This window comes from Chiloscyllium punctatum, chromosome 4, assembly GCF_047496795.1.
Source record: "Chiloscyllium punctatum isolate Juve2018m chromosome 4, sChiPun1.3, whole genome shotgun sequence".
Lineage (NCBI taxonomy): Eukaryota > Metazoa > Chordata > Chondrichthyes > Orectolobiformes > Hemiscylliidae > Chiloscyllium > Chiloscyllium punctatum.
Window position 1 is genome coordinate 95,619,138 of NC_092742.1, and position 17,042 is coordinate 95,636,179.

The 17,042-nt window shown below is 42.7% G+C and overlaps 1 protein-coding gene across 1 annotated transcript in view; it reads right to left on the reverse strand.

Annotated features, from left to right (window-relative positions):
* Window positions 1–1,976: 1,976 nt before the first annotated feature.
* The window catches only part of LOC140475998 (dnaJ homolog subfamily C member 17-like), a 75,028-nt gene continuing 59,962 nt past the window's right edge, over window positions 1,977–17,042 (reverse strand). The window contains exon 6 of the mRNA XM_072567899.1: window positions 1,977–2,108. Within this exon, the coding sequence (XP_072424000.1) occupies window positions 1,977–2,108 (132 nt within the window). The remainder of the gene's footprint in view (window positions 2,109–17,042) is intronic.

A 17,042-nucleotide genomic window follows, 5' to 3' on the forward strand; every position in this document is an offset into this window, starting at 1 on the left:
CATCTCCATTAATAATGGCCGACTTGACACCGACATTTTTTTTTTACAAACCCACTGACTCCCACAGCTGCCTGGATTACACCTCTTCCTACCCTACCTCCTACAAAAATGCCATCCCGTATTCCCAATTCCCTCCGCCTCCACCGTATCTGCTCCAGGAGGACCAGTTCCACCACAGAACACACCAGATGGCCTCCTTCTTTAGAGACCGCAATTTCCCTCCCCACGTGGTTAAAGATGCCCTCCAACACATCTCGTCCACATCCCGCTCCTCCGCCCTCAGAACCCACCCCTCCAACCGTAACAAGGATAGAACGCCCCTGGTGCTCACACTCCACCCTATCAACCTTTGCATAAACCAAATCATCCGCCGACATTTCCGCCACCTCCAAACAGACCCCACAACCAGGGATATATTTCCCTCCCCACCTTTCCGCCTTCCGCAAAACCCATTCCCTCCGTGACTACCTGGTCAGGTCCACGCCCCCCTACAACCCACCCTCCCATCCTGGCACCTTCCCCTGCCACCGCAGGAATTGCAAAACCTGCACCCACACCTCCATCCAAGGCCCTAAAGGAGCCTTCCACATCCAAAGTTTTACCTGCACATCCACCAATATCATTTATTGTATCCGTTGCTCCCAATGCGGTCTACTCTACATTGGGGAGACTGGACACCTCCTAGCAGAGCGCTTTAGGGGACATCTCCGGGATACCCGCACCAATCAACCACACCACCCTGTGGCCCGACATTTCAACTCCCCCTCCCACTCTGCCGAGGACATGGAGGTCCTGGGCCTCCTTCACCGCCGCTCCCTCACCACCAGACGCCTGGAGGAAGAACGCCTCATCTTCCGCCTCGGAACACTTCAACCCCAGGGCATCAATGTGGACTTCAACAGTTTCCTCATTTCCCCTTCCCCCACCTTGCCCTAGTTCCAAACTTCCAGCTCAGCATTATCCCTATGACTTGTCCTACCTGCCTATCTTCTTTTCCACCTATCCAATCTACCCTCTTCCCACACCACCCCCCCCCTGACCTTCATCTCCTCCCCCACTCACCTATTGTACTATGCTACTTTCTCCCCACCCCACCCTCCTCTCACGTATCTCTCCATCCTTCAGGCTCTCTGCCTGTATTCCTGATGAAGGGATTTTGCCCGAAATGTCGATTTTACTGCTCCTTGGATGCTGCCTGAACTGCTGTGCTCTTCCAGCACCACTAATCCAGAATCTGGTTTCCAGCATCTGCAGTCATTGTTTTTACCTAAATACAGTACATTGTCAGTTCCAAGCATTTGAGTAACTGCTAGACTGTGCAAAACTCTTTGATGTATTGTCTCTCAATAGTATCACTTTCAGGTTAATCCATTAACAATTTGCTTTGTCCAAAACAGGCTTCAGAGATCACAAAGTTTAAGCAATTAAAGCCTTGAGACCAACTTCTGATTGTGTCATTAAGGAAATGAAACAAAAAGGATAGATCTATATATACACCAATACACAATGTTCTACTAATTGGGGTTATATAGCAGCAGTGACGAGACCTCAGCGAAAGCCATTTATGAACACACAAATTAGGAGCAGATATCGGGCTATTCAGCCCTTCAACTCTGCTCCACTGTTTATGTTCAAAACTCCATGTTCCCATCTAACTTGGGTAACCTTTGATTGGCTTACACAACAATAAATCATCTACTTGACCTTAAAAAATATTTAACGATCCCACATCCAATGCCTTCTGAGGCAGAGAGTTCCAAGGTCAATCAATCTTCCAAGAGAATAAAAAAAAATCCCCTCATCTCTGTCCTAAAAGGCTGACCCCTAATTTTAAATCACTTTTCCAGTGGTTCTGCCTCACCTAAAAGAAGAAACATCATTTCCACATACAACTTGTCAAGACAGTTAAGAATCTTACACAGACTTCAGACCTTATGCTTTTACACTCCAGAAAAAGAAAGACCATACTGTACCATCTAGGCAAACCAGTTACTCCAAGTATTAGTGTCATAATCCTCCTCCAAATTGTCCATAATATATTCATATTCTTCCTTAAATAAGGTGACCAAAACTGCACAAATTATCTGAGATGCAGTCTCATCAATGCCCTGTATAAATTGAAGCATAACTTGTTACTTCTATGTTCAATTCCTCCCATAATAAAGGATAGCATCCCATTTGCCTTCTAGTTAAGATTTTCTAGCTGGGGATTAACTTCATTCTCTGAACATCTTAATTTGTCTGCACCTCAGAATTCTGCAGTGATTTTCCACTTAAATAGTGCTCTACGTTTTTTTTCTACATTAAAAAGGGCCAGTTAGCTCATCAAGCCTGCATCTATCACTCTCATCCAAACAAACTGAAAAAAAAAAGAGACAATTGCAAAGGCTGAGGCTGGGACCCCTGACCTTTTTTCATTTTCTTTCCATGTCAAATAGCAATTGGAAAATAATTTATAACACCAAAAAAGCAAAATGACTGGGTTAAAAACAGAATATTGGTTAGCACAAAGGGAACATCCACTGTCCTTCTTGAATCCTCAACTGAACAGGTTGATCCAACATGTCAGCTAAAGAGTTACATCTTTGACAACGTAGAACTCCCTGACACATTTCAGAGACTGTATGTAATACTTCATTGAATTTAAGGGCCATTCAGCAAGTGGACATGAGGCTTCTCCCAGAATACTTCATCACACTTCATCAGCAAAGGCTGCTATCCCTTTCTTCCTTAACATTTTATCCAGCTTCCCATTAAATGTATCCAGTTAAATCAGCTCATCTATTCACTGTAGTAGCAAATTCCACATTCTAAGCTCTTTCTGAATGAATAAGCATCTCCTGAATTCGTTATTGACTTTCTTTGGCTGAACTTTCCCACAAGTGGAAACATTTTCTCAGTACCATATCCACAAACATTCACTCCTTCCACCACCAATGCTCAGTTGCAGCAGTGTCTACCATCCACAAGTTGCACTGCAGAAGCTCAAAGCTCCTAAGACAGCACCTTCCAAATCCAAAAAGACTACCACAAAGGCAGCAAATTATATGGGTACACCAGCAAATATCTTCATAACTTTCAGACCTCTATAAGACTATCATCCAAGTTTTCTCTTTTATGTAGAATTCAGCCATAGACTGTTCATCCTTTTCAGATATCACTACTCTTTGTGAATACTTTTGCACAATATAGTGACTATACCCTTTTTAAAATGCAGAAAACTGAACCTTGCATCCATTCTAACTGTGGTTTTGAACAAGGTTCAGTAGGACTTTAACATAACTCTGTTTTACAATTTTATTATGAGAATTTGATGTTATATTTTCCTCCCCACTTCTTATAATTTGTGTTTTCTTGGGTTCAATTCATAGAGACCAAGACACAGCCATATTCTGAAACTGAATAGGACATTCAATAATTGAGCAGAGTTAAGTTGTTAAAACCTGAACTCTTCTCCAATTCTGATCACCTTCAAGGGTTCATTACAATTCAGAAGTAAATTAAATCCACTATGAGTTAAAATCTCTACAAATGTAATTCTTAAGCCGTGGCGACACAGAGGCTATCTGAGTAATAGACTGAAGACCACAAATGTGTTCTGGGATTACAAACTGGACTTTTGCTCACATGATTAATATCAGTGTCAAGCTGTCAATCAACTCAGAGTTAGTTAAAGCAAAAAATGCTGTTACTTTTATTGAAACCAATCCTAAAAATCAGTTCACCAAAAGCTGAGCAATCACAGAACTATCAACACCAGCAATTAATTCAAACCCATTAAAGCAGAGAGATTAAATTTCCACCTTTCAATCTGTTTGCATCAACACTTTTATCCTTTATCCGACATGTCCAGTTCATGTAGCCAAGAAAATTACACTAGTTTGTTTCCTATAATTGACATGACAATTTCCCAACTTGTAATTGCAAAGCAGCAGATAGCAGCTTAAATCCTGGAGAACTAAAAACATATCCAAGATAGAAAATCATTATCTTATCAGACAGCAATTCTGCAATGTGATGTGTCAGAAATATTTAGCGACAACTTGCCCTCAAAAAGCACCATTAAGATGGTTCAGAGACATAAGGAGAAACAAGGCACTTAGAGTCATAGAGATGTATGGCATGGAAACAGACCCTTCGGTCCAGCCCGTCCATGCCGAACAGATATCCCAACCCAATCTAGTCCCACCTGCCAGCACCCAACCCATATCCCACCAAACCCTTCCTATTCATATACCCATCCAAATGCCTCAAATGTTGCAATTGTACCAGCCTCCACCACATCCTCTGGCAGCTCATTCCATACAAGTACCACCCCCTGCGTGAAAATGTTGCCCCTTAGGTCTCTTTTATATCTTTCCCCTCTCACCCTAAACCTATGCCCTCTAGTTCTGGACTCCCCAACCCCAGGGAAAAGACTTTGTCTATTTATCCTATCCATGCCCCTCACAATTTTGTAAACTTATATAAGGTCACCCCTCAGCCTCCGACACTCCAGGGAAAACAGCCACAGCCTGTTCAGCCTCCCCCTGTAGCTCAGATCCTCCAATCCTGGCAACATTCTTCTAAGTCTTTTCTGAGCCCTTTCAAGTTTCACAACATCTTTCCGATAGGAAGGAGACCAGAATTGCATGCAATATTCCAACAGTGGCCTAACCAATGTCCTGTACAGCCGCAACATGACCTCCAAACTCCTGTACTCAATACTCTGACCAATAAAGGAAAGCATACCAAATGCCTTCTTCTCTATCCTATCTACCTGCGACTCCACTTTCAAGGAGCTATGAACCTGCACTCCAAGGTCTCTTTGTTCAGCAACACTCCCTAGGACCTTACCATTAAGTGTACAAGTCCTGCTAAGATTTGCTTTTCCAAACTGCAGCACCTCGCATTTATCTGAATTAAACTCCATCTGCCACTTCTCAGCCTATTGGCCCATCTGGTCAAGATCCTGTTGTAATCTGAGGTCACCCTCTTAGCTGTCCACTACACCTCCAATTTTGGTGTCATCTGCAAACTTACTAATTCTATCTCTTATGCTCACATCCAAATCATTTATATAAATGACAAAAAGTAGAGGGCCCAGCACCGATCCTTGTGGCACTCCACTGGTCACAGGCCTCCAGTCTGAAAAACAACTCTCCACCACCACCCTCTGTCTTCTACCTTGGAGCCAGTTCTGTATCCAAATGGCTAGTTCTCCCTGCATTCCATGAGATCTAACCTTGCTAATCAGTCTCCGATGGGGAACCTTGTTGAACGCCTTACTGAAGTCCATATAGATCACATCTACTGCTCTGCCCTCATCAATCCTCTTGTTACTTCTTCAGAAAACTCAATTAAGTTTGTGAGACATGATTTCCCACGCACAATGCCATGTTGACTATCCCTAATCAGTCCTTGCCTTTCCAAATATATGTACATCCTGTCCCTCAGGATTCCCTCCAACAACTTGCCCACCACCGAGGTCAGGCTCACCAGTCTATAGTTCCCTGGTTTGTCTTTACCCCCCTTCTTAAACAGTGGTGCCAAGTTTGCCAATCTCCAGTCTTCCGGAAGCAAACATGGGAAATTAGGAGAAAGAGGTGGAGATGTTTAAGAAGAAATTCAGAGATTATGATTTAGTTGGCTGAAAGTACAGCTTACAATAGCAGTTTAAAAGTTTGAAGGCAGAGAAACAGTTTGATGTAGTGAGAATTGTAGGGGTGGAAGCCATTATAAAATGAGGAGCAATTTTATGAAGGGATCTGAAAAGAAAAAATGGGTGAGAAATTAAAATCTACAACCTATAGACTGGAAGAAAATTAACATAGGCGTGAGGAGCAGGGAGACATTGTGCTGGATAAGGTTTTGTTTGATCCATTGCATCTAATGGAAAATGCAAAAAACGTGCATGGACTGCTTTGGAGTAATCAAGTCTTGAGGTGACAAAGGCATGAATCAGGTATTCAACAGTAGATAGTCTGTATGGATGGCATTGAGGAAATAGAGGCAAGCAATTTTTATCATTGAGAGATGAGGAAGTCAGAAGCTCAGCTCAGGTGTCAATATGCACAGCCAGAGATCATCACCATGGAGGGCTCGAGTTGATAGTGAATGCGCAGTGTTTGTAAATTGGGTATTAAGGCAATGGACAGAAAATTGGATGCATCCTGATAATATAGGGAGTGAATGAGTTACAAAAGTGATGCAGTGATGTAAGTTTAAAGTAACCCAACATACATCGGAGTTCAAATGGTATTGCTAAAGGACAGTATGCACACAAAGGTAAAAAAGAATCTAAGGAGGGATTCCTGGTAGACCTGTGAAGTGAGAGAACAACTAAATAGGTGAGACATTTAAGAATAGGCTGGTTTGATGGTTTAAAGAGAGGAGAATACAGACAAACAGAAGCAAAGCAGGTGCATGAGACTGGAATAACTATCCTTATGGAGGACAAATACCACATGGCCTGGTCAGACTCAACGGCCTGTTTCCAAATGTAATTTTATTAAGCACGGAACCAAGCAAAAGCTGCCTGACAAAAATGTTAAAAAAAGCATAGCAGTTGGAGAGGATGACTGGATCAACCACGTTGACAGCTGTAAAGAGGTGAAAGTTGAGCTGCAACAGCATGGTTATAGAAAATGCCAAGGATATGGGCTATTCCTGATGACCACAGCTGAATGCACGCCTATCAGGTTTCATAGCCATGACATCGCAGCAAATCTACCTTGTATCTCCAGAAACAGATGTCTTACCTCTCAACACCTGGACTCAAATGTACTTTGCAGCGCTCAAGGTTAATTGACAGAACTTGCAATAATTTTTTTTTCTCCAGAATCAAATTTACTCAAGAACGAAAGTCATTTACTGGTTTTTGCAGAAGCAAAAGAGCATTTCTCTCCCTTGTGCTTGAAACCCAGCACACTAGCATCTGCCAATTTATTTTTTGGCATCATCACATTTAATCTGGGGTTACACAATGGGAGAACAGCCTGAAGTTAGTATTTTGTTTTAAACAAAAATAAACTTAATTTTATTTGACATGGTGTTCCAGCAACATATTTTATTAGTTACAACCTTCCTGTATATGTTGTATGCATCGCCTGACCTGTAATTAGAGTTTACACTGCTTAAAACATTTGCATTTGTGAAAGGCTCCAGTTTCACTTGATCGCAGCATTAGGTTCACCAGATCCACTTGGATGCTTTCTTGGAGGCTGAATCACATGACTCCATCTCTTACCATCTCACCCCCACATTCCTATTGTTAATAACTCAAAAATCCATCCTCATTGTGCACCACCTTCCTTCATTAACCTGAAAACAAACCTTTTTCTATAAACTGACCACTGATCTTTGACCAACAAAAAATTTTTCCGCCTATCTTTGACTATTTTTAATGCTTCCATGATTCTTCTCTAGTTTGTTCACAGTGCCCAGCCCTGGGGAAACCAACGCTAAACACAGCCATTACTTGTTGTCTCCTAATCAGAAGGCTTCAAAACTGACATGATGTACAGTCGACAAAGGCAATTCCTCAGTGCTCATCATGCTAACTCTTGGAACGGTGTTCAGGCGAGTGGAAAAGATCACTTGGCACCATCAACAGCCCCCAACAGCAGCTCCCCCCCACCCCCCCAAACACTTCATCTTTGTTTTACAGACATTTCACAGTATTTAAATTGATAGCCACTACTGATAGCTCACAGAACTAAGAGGCACTTTAAAACTGGTGGCATGGTGGCTCGGTGGTTAGCACTGTTGCCTCACAGCACCAGGGACTCGGTTCGATTCCAACCTCAGGCAACTTTCTCTGTGGAGTTTGCATATTCTCCCCTTGTCTGCGTGGGTTTCCTTCGGGTGCTCTGGTTTCCTCCCACAGTAAACAGTCTGAAGATGTGCAGGTTAGGTGAATTGGCCATGCTCAATTGCTCATCACGTTCAGGGATGTGGAGGTTAGGTACATTAGTCAGGGTAAATGTAGAGTAATAGGGTGAGGGAGTGGGTCTGGGTGGGCTACTCTTTGAAGGGTCGGTGTGGACTTGGGCTGAAGGGCCTGTTTGCACACTGTAGGGTTTCAATGAAAACCACATTATTGATTACGATGTGCTTGGGGAACTCCAGACCATAGAGAGTGTACAATACACACTTAGTTACACTTTGTGTAGAGCATAGTAAAGCTTTGTAATAGCAATGTATGTATGGCAATGTATTGACTTTCAAAATGTTGCCTGGAACCTGAGCACGGCCTGCAATTGAAATTAACAGATGTGAAGCTGGAAAAACACAGCAGGTCAGACAGCACCCGACAGATGGACGGACGCAGATAGGGGGTTATTGTGATTGGTCAGTGGGAGGGGTTGAAGTGGATAGGTGAGTAGAAAGATTGTCAGGTTAGAACAGGTCAGGGAGGAGAGGAAGAGGGAGAGGGCTGAACAATGGATAAGGCTGGGGCGGAGAGATTTTGAAGCTGGTGAATTCAATACTGGAGGCCATTGGGCTATAAACTCCTCAGGCAAAATATCAGGTGCGATTCCTCCAGTTTCCACTTGGCCTCACTCTGACAGTTGAGGTCGCTGAGGATGGCCATGTCGCTGGGGGAGTGGGAAGGGGAATTAAAATGGATGATAAGCGGAAGGTCAGGTTGGTTAATGCGTGCAGAGCGCAGATGCTCTGCGAAGTGGTCCCAGAGTTTGCATTTGGTCTCTCCAATACAGAGGAGACCACATCGGGGTTGAAGGATGCAATAGATGAGGTTGGATGAAGTGCAGGTGAATCTCTGTTGGAGCTGGAAGTATTATTTAGGGCCTTGGATGGAGGTGAAATGGGAGGCGTCGGGGCAGGTGTTGCACCTCTTGCGATGGCAGGGAAAGGTGCCGGGTGTGAAGACATTGGTGGGGAGTATAGAGTTGACGAGGAAGTTGTGGAGTGAATGGTCCTTGCGGAACGTGGACATGGGTGGGGAAGGAAATATTGTTTTGGTGGTAGAGTCTGACTGTAGGTGGCAGAAATGTCGAAGGATGATGCGTTGAGTTTGGAGTTTGGCGAGGTATTACATGAGGACTGAGGGGACTCTATCCTTATTGTTGTTGGGGTGAGGAAGTTTGAGGGCAGAAGTGTGGGAGATGGAAGAGATGCAGTTGAGGGCATCCTTAATTACTGAGGAGGGAAAACTACACTCCCTAAAATAGGAGAATATCTGGGATGCCCTGAAATGGATTGCCTCATCCAGTGAGCAGATGCGGCAGAGGTAGAGGAATTCAGAGTATGGCATAGCATTTTTGCAGCAGGGTGGTGCGAGGAGGTGTAGTTGAGGCAGTTGTGGGAGTCAGTGGGTTTGAAATGGACATCAGTAACGAATCGCTTTCCAGAAATAGAGACAGAGAGGTCCAAAAGGGAAGGGAGGTGTCAGAAATGGTCCAGGTCAATTTGAGGGTGGGGTGGAAGTTGTTGGCAAAGTTGATGAATTGCTCAAACACTTCACAGGCGCACAAGGCAGCACTGATGCAGTCATCAATGTAGTAGAGGAAGAGCTGAGAGATGATGCCTGTGTAGTTGTGGCAGAGGGATTGTTTCACAAATCCTACAAAGAGGCCTGCACAGCTCTGGTTTGTAGGAAGTGGGAAAAATCAAAAGAAGAATTGTTGAGGATGAGGAGCAGTTCTGCCAAGTGAATAAAAGTGTCAGTGGAGGAAAACTAGTTGGGCCTATGGAAAAGGAAGTGGAGGGATTTTAGGCCCTCTGTGTGGGGGATGCAGTTGCAAAAGGCCTGTACATCCATGGTAAAGGTGAGATGTTGGTGGACAGGGAATTGACAGTTTTCGAAGAGGTAGAAGATATGGGTTGCGTCACGAACGTAGGTAGGGAGTTCCTGACCAAAAAGAGAAAGCTTGGAGTCAAGGTAGGAGGACATGAGCTCGATGGGGCAGGAGCAGGTAGAGGCAATGGGTCAACCAGGCAGTCAGGTTTATGGCTTTTGGGTAGGAGATAGTTCCCCAACCCCACACTGCCCATTTCTAACAGGTTGGAGGCTGTAGATCGGCGATCTCCCAAAGTCACAAGGTTGTTGATGCTCTGGGAGATGATGGTTTGGTGATCAGAGTAAGTTCATGATCGAGGGGACGTTAGGAGGAGGGATCAGAGTTGACGTCTGGCTTCAGTGATGTCGAGGTCAGTTTGCAATACTACTACTGCACTTCCCTTTATTGGCGGGTTTAATAGTGAGGTTGTGGTTGGAGCGAAGGGTGCAATTGGCTGCATGTTCTATTGGGGAGAGGTTGGAGTAAAATATCCAAGCGATTGATGTTGTGGGGACAGTTTGAGTTGAAGATGTTGAGGGAGGGTGGGACACCAGGAGGGTGTGTCCAGGAGGAAGGGGTTTGCTGGATGCAGGAGGTGGGGCCATTAGAGGGGAGGTTGGATTCCTGTTCAAACAAACGTTAACAAATTGTCCATCGGAAGAAAAAAGGGTTGCTTTTCAATCCAGGAGATACTGGAAATGAGAAGGTACAGTGCTGTTTAGCCAGTTCCTATTTGTCTGGTGCTAACTCAGATAAAGATGGCTTGTGCAACATGCAAAACCCCACACAGGAACAGAGTAGGATGAGGGCTCAACAATATTAGTTCTGACAAAAATCATAGCCATTTTAACCAAACTCTTTAAAAGACTGTGTGAGAGGATAACCATTAGTTCATCCATCCAGAGAGTCTATTGTTCTTCTTCCTCCAGGATAGTACGTAACATCTTCATGACCGATTCCAAAGTTTTTCTTTGTTCCTGGGAGTCTATTCCCTGTACTGACCATTTTGTGAGAAAGGGAGGTATTTGGTCCCTGCCTTACATTTGCATTTGACAGATTTGACGTCCCCTTGTTCTACTCTCACTATTTCGTTTGAAGTAATTATCTGGAACATACCTTTAACAAAACATTTAACCTATATAACCATTTCTAGTACTTCACTGTAATTAATTTTGATTAATTCAAGTGTACATCCAACTAATGATCAGTTCATCCCACGGGGTTTCAATTCACCAAAGTCTGTTCTGTTGTATTTAATGGAATACCTTTTGAACATCTACTCATATTAACTTGGCTACCATCAATATTTGCTGTTACTGTATTCAAACATTCAATAAAATTAGTCAAACGTGATTTGGTTTCATAAATCTCATGCTGGCTTTCATTTATAGGCCCATAAATTTCCCACAGGCAATTAACTTTGCTCTCAATACTAACATTTGACTTGCCTTTGCTGGATTTAGCACGCTCTCCTTTTTAGGGACATGGGTGTAACATCTGTAATCCTGGTATTCTCGCACTAAGGAGATTTTGAAGCTCACAATTTGCACCCACATTTTCCCTAGCAAACTACAATGCATTCTATAATGACCAAATGATTTTACTGCTTTCAGCATTGCCAACGTACCTCTTCATCTGTTTTAAATCCCATCTCTTTTTTTTTCCTCTTTAAATGTGTTTTTGGCAGCATTCTCTCCTCTGGTGCCAACAGTTACTAAGCACACATTTAGGAGCTTTCCCATGCCTGCAGTCCAAGAAATTGTTGTTTTTGATCTTTAATAGGCCAAACCCTTCCTCATGACTACTTGTTTAATATTTATATAGAGTCAAAAAGCACAGAAACAGACCCTTCGGTGCAACCAGTCTATGCCAAACATAATCCCAAACTAAACTAGTCCCACCTGCCTGCTCCTGGCCCATTTTTTCCAAACATTTCCTATTCATGTACTAACTCAAACGTCTTTTAAACGTTGTAATTATACCCACATCCACCACTTCCTAATGTCTTTTTAAAATCTCTCTCCTCTCACCTAAAAAAAATGCCCCCTACTCTTGAAATCCCACATCCTAGGGAAAAGACAGCTGCCACTATCTCTATCTATACCCATCAATATTTTATAAACTTCTATAAAGTTACCTCTCAACCAGTGGAAAAAGTCCCAGCCTTTCTTTATAACTCAAAACTTCCATATCCGGCACTATTCTGTTTAAAAGATTTGGGGTTCCCTTTCACAATACCTGTTAACTTAGTCTGATACACTGTCTAACTCAAGTGTTTGCTCTGCATTTTTGTAATCAGCTTGGCTCTTTACTGTAATGGATTATGATCCTTATTACACACTCCCTTTATCTACTTTATGTGAAACGCTTTGTTTTATGTTTCATCATTGCAAGAACTCTGTTGGTAAGTGTCTCCAATCAGAATGGACCATATTTCTTTTTAACTCACTGAAATCAGCTCTCTTGTAGTTAAGCATTTTCACATTGATTTCTCAAGAATTCTTCCCCATTTCTTTCAAACTAAAATGGAGGATAATTGAAGACCTGCATTGTTATGAATTATTTCACTCATTGTTCCTGATGTTTGAGTAAGGGAACTGTAGGCCTAAGTTACAAGTGTAAGCCAATTATCCCCAGTTTTTGTGTTTAACCACTGTAATACATATGGATGAAACATGATTCAAAACATCAGCTTCTTGTATGAGCAGCTTGATATGTAAAGGGATCCCATGCAAGATCCAATTCAGCTCTAACGCCAGTATAATAAAAACAATCTGGTAGGAACGCAGACAATTCTATCCTTCACTAAAAGGCAATTACATTTTTCTTTCTTGGGTATATGTTTCAGCTGCTGACTGACTTGAAGAAGTCAAGGTGAAGTTCCAAGACCCCACGTTGAGACACTGTTGCAGTTGGGCTATGCACTTTCAGCATTGTCTGTTACTGCTACAGAACTAGCAACTTCATTCTGATTTTAATTGTTTTTAAACAACCAGCCTGTCTGCTGGATTTTGCTAAAGTAAACCACATGGTGACAGGTATTCTCCATCCAAAGTCCTCACCCTTGAAGTTTACCTACCCTTCAACTTTGTTTATGAACACTCTACAATACCAAGAAGTATTTCACTGACACAGATTAAACATGTTAAGAAGACCTCATATCAGACCAAGTGGTAATCTTCTCAATATCATTCAGATGAATAAGGAGCAAATGTAGACCATTAAAGTCCTCCCATTCCATAAACTCACAGTTAATCTGTTTTTCTTTCAAATTACACATTCCCATCTATATGAAAAGTTTAACATATGATCGTTTGATGGTTCTGGGCCTATACTTACGGGATATTGAAAGATGACTGGGGGATTCGATTGAAATTTTTTTTAAAAAGTGGGCAGCACGGTGGTTAGCACTGCTGCCTCATAGCGCCACAGACCCGGGTTCATTTCCCGCCTCAGGTGACTGACTGACTGTGTGGAGTTTGCACATTCTCCCAGTGTCTGCGTGGGTTTCCTCTGGGTGCTCCGGTTGCCTCCCACAGTCCAAAAATGTGCAGATTAGGTGAATTGGCCACGCTAAATTGCCCATAGTGTTAGGGGCAGGGGTAAATATAGGGGAATGGTTCTGGGTAGACTGCGCTTCAGCGGGTCGGTGTGGACTTGTTGGGCCGAAGGGCCTGTTTCCACACTGTAAGTAATCTAATCTATATTTGATAACCTTTGATTTATCTTCCTGACAATATTGCATCTACAAAGGCAGAATGTTCTAATATCACACAACCCTCAGAGAAAGAATTTTCTCTCACTGCTGTACTGAAAGGGGAACTTCTAATTTTACAATTGTGCCCCCAGAGTTCTGTGCTCTGCCACAAGAGAGAACATTGCTTCCACATCTACCTTGTCAAGACTGTTCAGGAACTTGTTCACTTCAATCAAAGCACCCCTCACTCTTTCAATTCACAGTGAAAACTAGCCCAGAATGTTCAATCTTTCCTTGGCAGAGAACCCACATGTCCAGGTGTTAATCTAGCACACCTCCTCTGAACAGCCTTCAAATCATTTACATCATTCCTTGAATAAAGGAGACCAAAGCTGCACCCACTATTGGAATTGTGGTCTCGTCAATGTCCTGAACAACTGAAACATAACATTCTTGCCAAAATAATACCCAATATTCAGCACCTTTTGAGGGATCTCCCACACTCAGCAGTGTAGCAATCCCTAGAACAACTCCCATGACATTGTAATCAATGCCAATAACAGGACTAAAAGGAGGTCCTAATTATTAAGGGAATCAAGGTGATAGAGATAAAGCAGGAAAGTGGAGTTAAGCATTGTCAGGTCAGCCACAACCTCATTAAACAGCAGAGCAGACAATGGACTATTTGGCTTGTTCCTACTCCGACACCTTACAATACCTTACCCAAGTTCACATTCTTCACACAGAGAATAGGGGAGCTGGCATTGGCAAGCTATTCAATGGTGGAAGAGTTAATAACGTAACCCAACCAGATTCTGTCCACAGCTTTTGCTCCTGTGTGTACACTTGCCAGTGGGAGTCCTTTGATATCAAACTAGAATCCAGTAGTGTTCTTCCACTGATATCCCAATGCTTTAATGCAAATGGAACCAAAGCCCCACTTAAGCACAAAATTCCTACAGGGTGGAAGCAGGCCATCCGGCCTATTGGGCCAACACCGCTCCTCTGAACAGCATCCTATCCAGACCCAACCCCTATCCTATCCCTGTAACCTTGCATTTTCCATGGCTAATCCACCTAACCTACACATCTTTGGGCTGTGGGAGGAAACCGGAGCACCCAGAGGAAACCCATGCAAACATGGGGAGAATGTGCAAACTCCGAGGCTGGAATCAAACTCAGGTCTCTCGCGCTGTGTGGCAGCAGTGCTAACCACTGAATCACCATACTGATGCCAGAATTTGGCAAGTTCTGTGTCAAAATCCAACAGACTAGTTTGGGCCAAAGTGCCTGTCTCCGTGCTGTAGGACTCTATCCTCACCTCAGAGAGGTACCACATATGAAATAGAAGCAGGAGTTGATCTACTCCACCTTTCACGGTTGATTTGATTGCGGCCTCAACACCCTATGCCTGCCTGTCTACGCTATCCTTTGATCCCTTGTTAGTCAAGAATCCAGCTACCTCTGCCTTAAGTATCAATGACCATCCACTTCCACCACACTCTCGGGAAGAGTGACCCTCACTGAAAAATGGCTCTCCTCACTTCTGAAGGGACACGGGGCCTTGAAACATTCTCTCTGCTTTCTCTGCACTGATCCTGACAGACCTGCTGAGTTTCTCTGACAACTTCTGTCTTTGTTTTGACTTTCCAAAATCCACAGCTTTGTTTTATTTTCATTCTCCTCACTGCCATCTTAAATGGGAGACCTCTTATTTTTAAGCTATGCCCCTATTCTAGTCTCCCTCATAAGGGGAAACGTCCTTTTAGCATCTGCCCTGTCAACTCTCCACAGGATGTAAGATGTTTCGGAAAGATTACTACTTATTTTTCTAAACTCCAATTGACACAGGCCAAACAAAGTCCATTTTTTTTCTCATTAGGTAAGTATCCTCACAAGGACAAAAACAGAAATTGATAGAAAAGCTTAGCAGGTCTAGCAGCATCTAAGGAGAGAATTCAGAGTTAATGTTTTGGGTCCAATGACTTTTCCTCAGAGCTAGATCATAAGGATCCTCACAGGCATCCTCATCCCTTCCACGTAAGACAAGCATAAGCAAGTATCAGTTGGGTGAACACATTCTGAACTGCTTCTAACATATTCATATCTTTTATGAAGAAAGATCAAAACACCAGACATGGTCTCAACACTGCTCTGTACAGCGCTTGCACTAAATGACAATTGCTTTTCTACTCATCGGCTGAAGTTGTATACATTTTGTTTTGACAGCCAAGTGTAAGGACACCCATATCCCTCTATACCAGAGTATTCTGCAGATATCTCTCCATTAAAATAAAACGCTGCTTTTATTTTCTTCCTTGCATAGTGGACAAGTAAATATTATGTTGTAAGATATGAAATGTGCCAAAAATTTGCACAGTCAATTAACCAATCCATATTTCTTTGTAGACTCCATACATCCTTTGAAGGATGTATTTGTGTACCTATTTTTATATCATCAAAGTGAGCAACTATACATATGGTCAAGTTATTGATACAGATTATAAATAGTTCAGGTCCCAAACGATCCCCGTGGTACTATCATCATTTCTTGCAAATTACCTATTTAGGCCTATTCCCTGATTCCAATTAGCTAGAGGCAATAGAGAAACCCTATTGTGGATTTCTATCTCATTTACTCATTTACCCTCAATGATCCTAAACCTTTCTTGTCTCCATCACATTCAACATCTTAACTGACCTTGTTTTGACCTAATGCCAATTCAACCTCACCATTGAGACTCCATAATATATTTCACCTGCACTTCAATATCATCCAATAACATCACTGTAGCTACAGCTTAATGATATTCCTCATCATCCTTATCCCCATTATCACCCCAGCTAATTTACTGCACAATGATCTTGCTATCGTCCTACATCACGAACTTCACAGAAACCTCAATCATCATTGTACTTCAATATCTGATCTTACACTTCACACTACCACTAAATAAATCCAACCAGGACCTAGAGTCTTACAGATTAGATTACTTACAGTGTGGAAACAGGCCCTTCGGCCCAACAAGCCCACACCGACCCACCGAAGCGCAACCCACCCAGACCCATTCCCCTACATTTACCCAATTACCCCTTCACCTAACACTACGGGCAATTTAGCACAGCCAATTCACCTAACCTGCACATTTTTGGACTGTGGGAGGAAACTGGAGTACCCGGAGGAAACCCACGCAGATACGGGGAGAATGTGCAAACTCCACACAGAGTCGCCTGAGGCAGGAAATAGTGGACAATATTTCACTCTTTAAAGTTAGACTTGTTCACTGACTGTATTCTCTCCACTTAGTCCCTATTACACCATCCCACTCTGCAGTCAAAACCCATGTGGATGAAACTGCAGTCAACATGCATATAGATAAAACAAATACTCAAGTAAAATTCCTGTATTTGAACTTCTCATAACCAGTTTAATTTCTTCTTTAAAAATAATGACTGGGTACTTCACATGTAAACATACTGGCTTTCCTGGAGTTTTAAAGATAGATTGCATTGTTCTTAGACCAACTGCTGAAAGATTGATCCTCAGATTATCATTGATT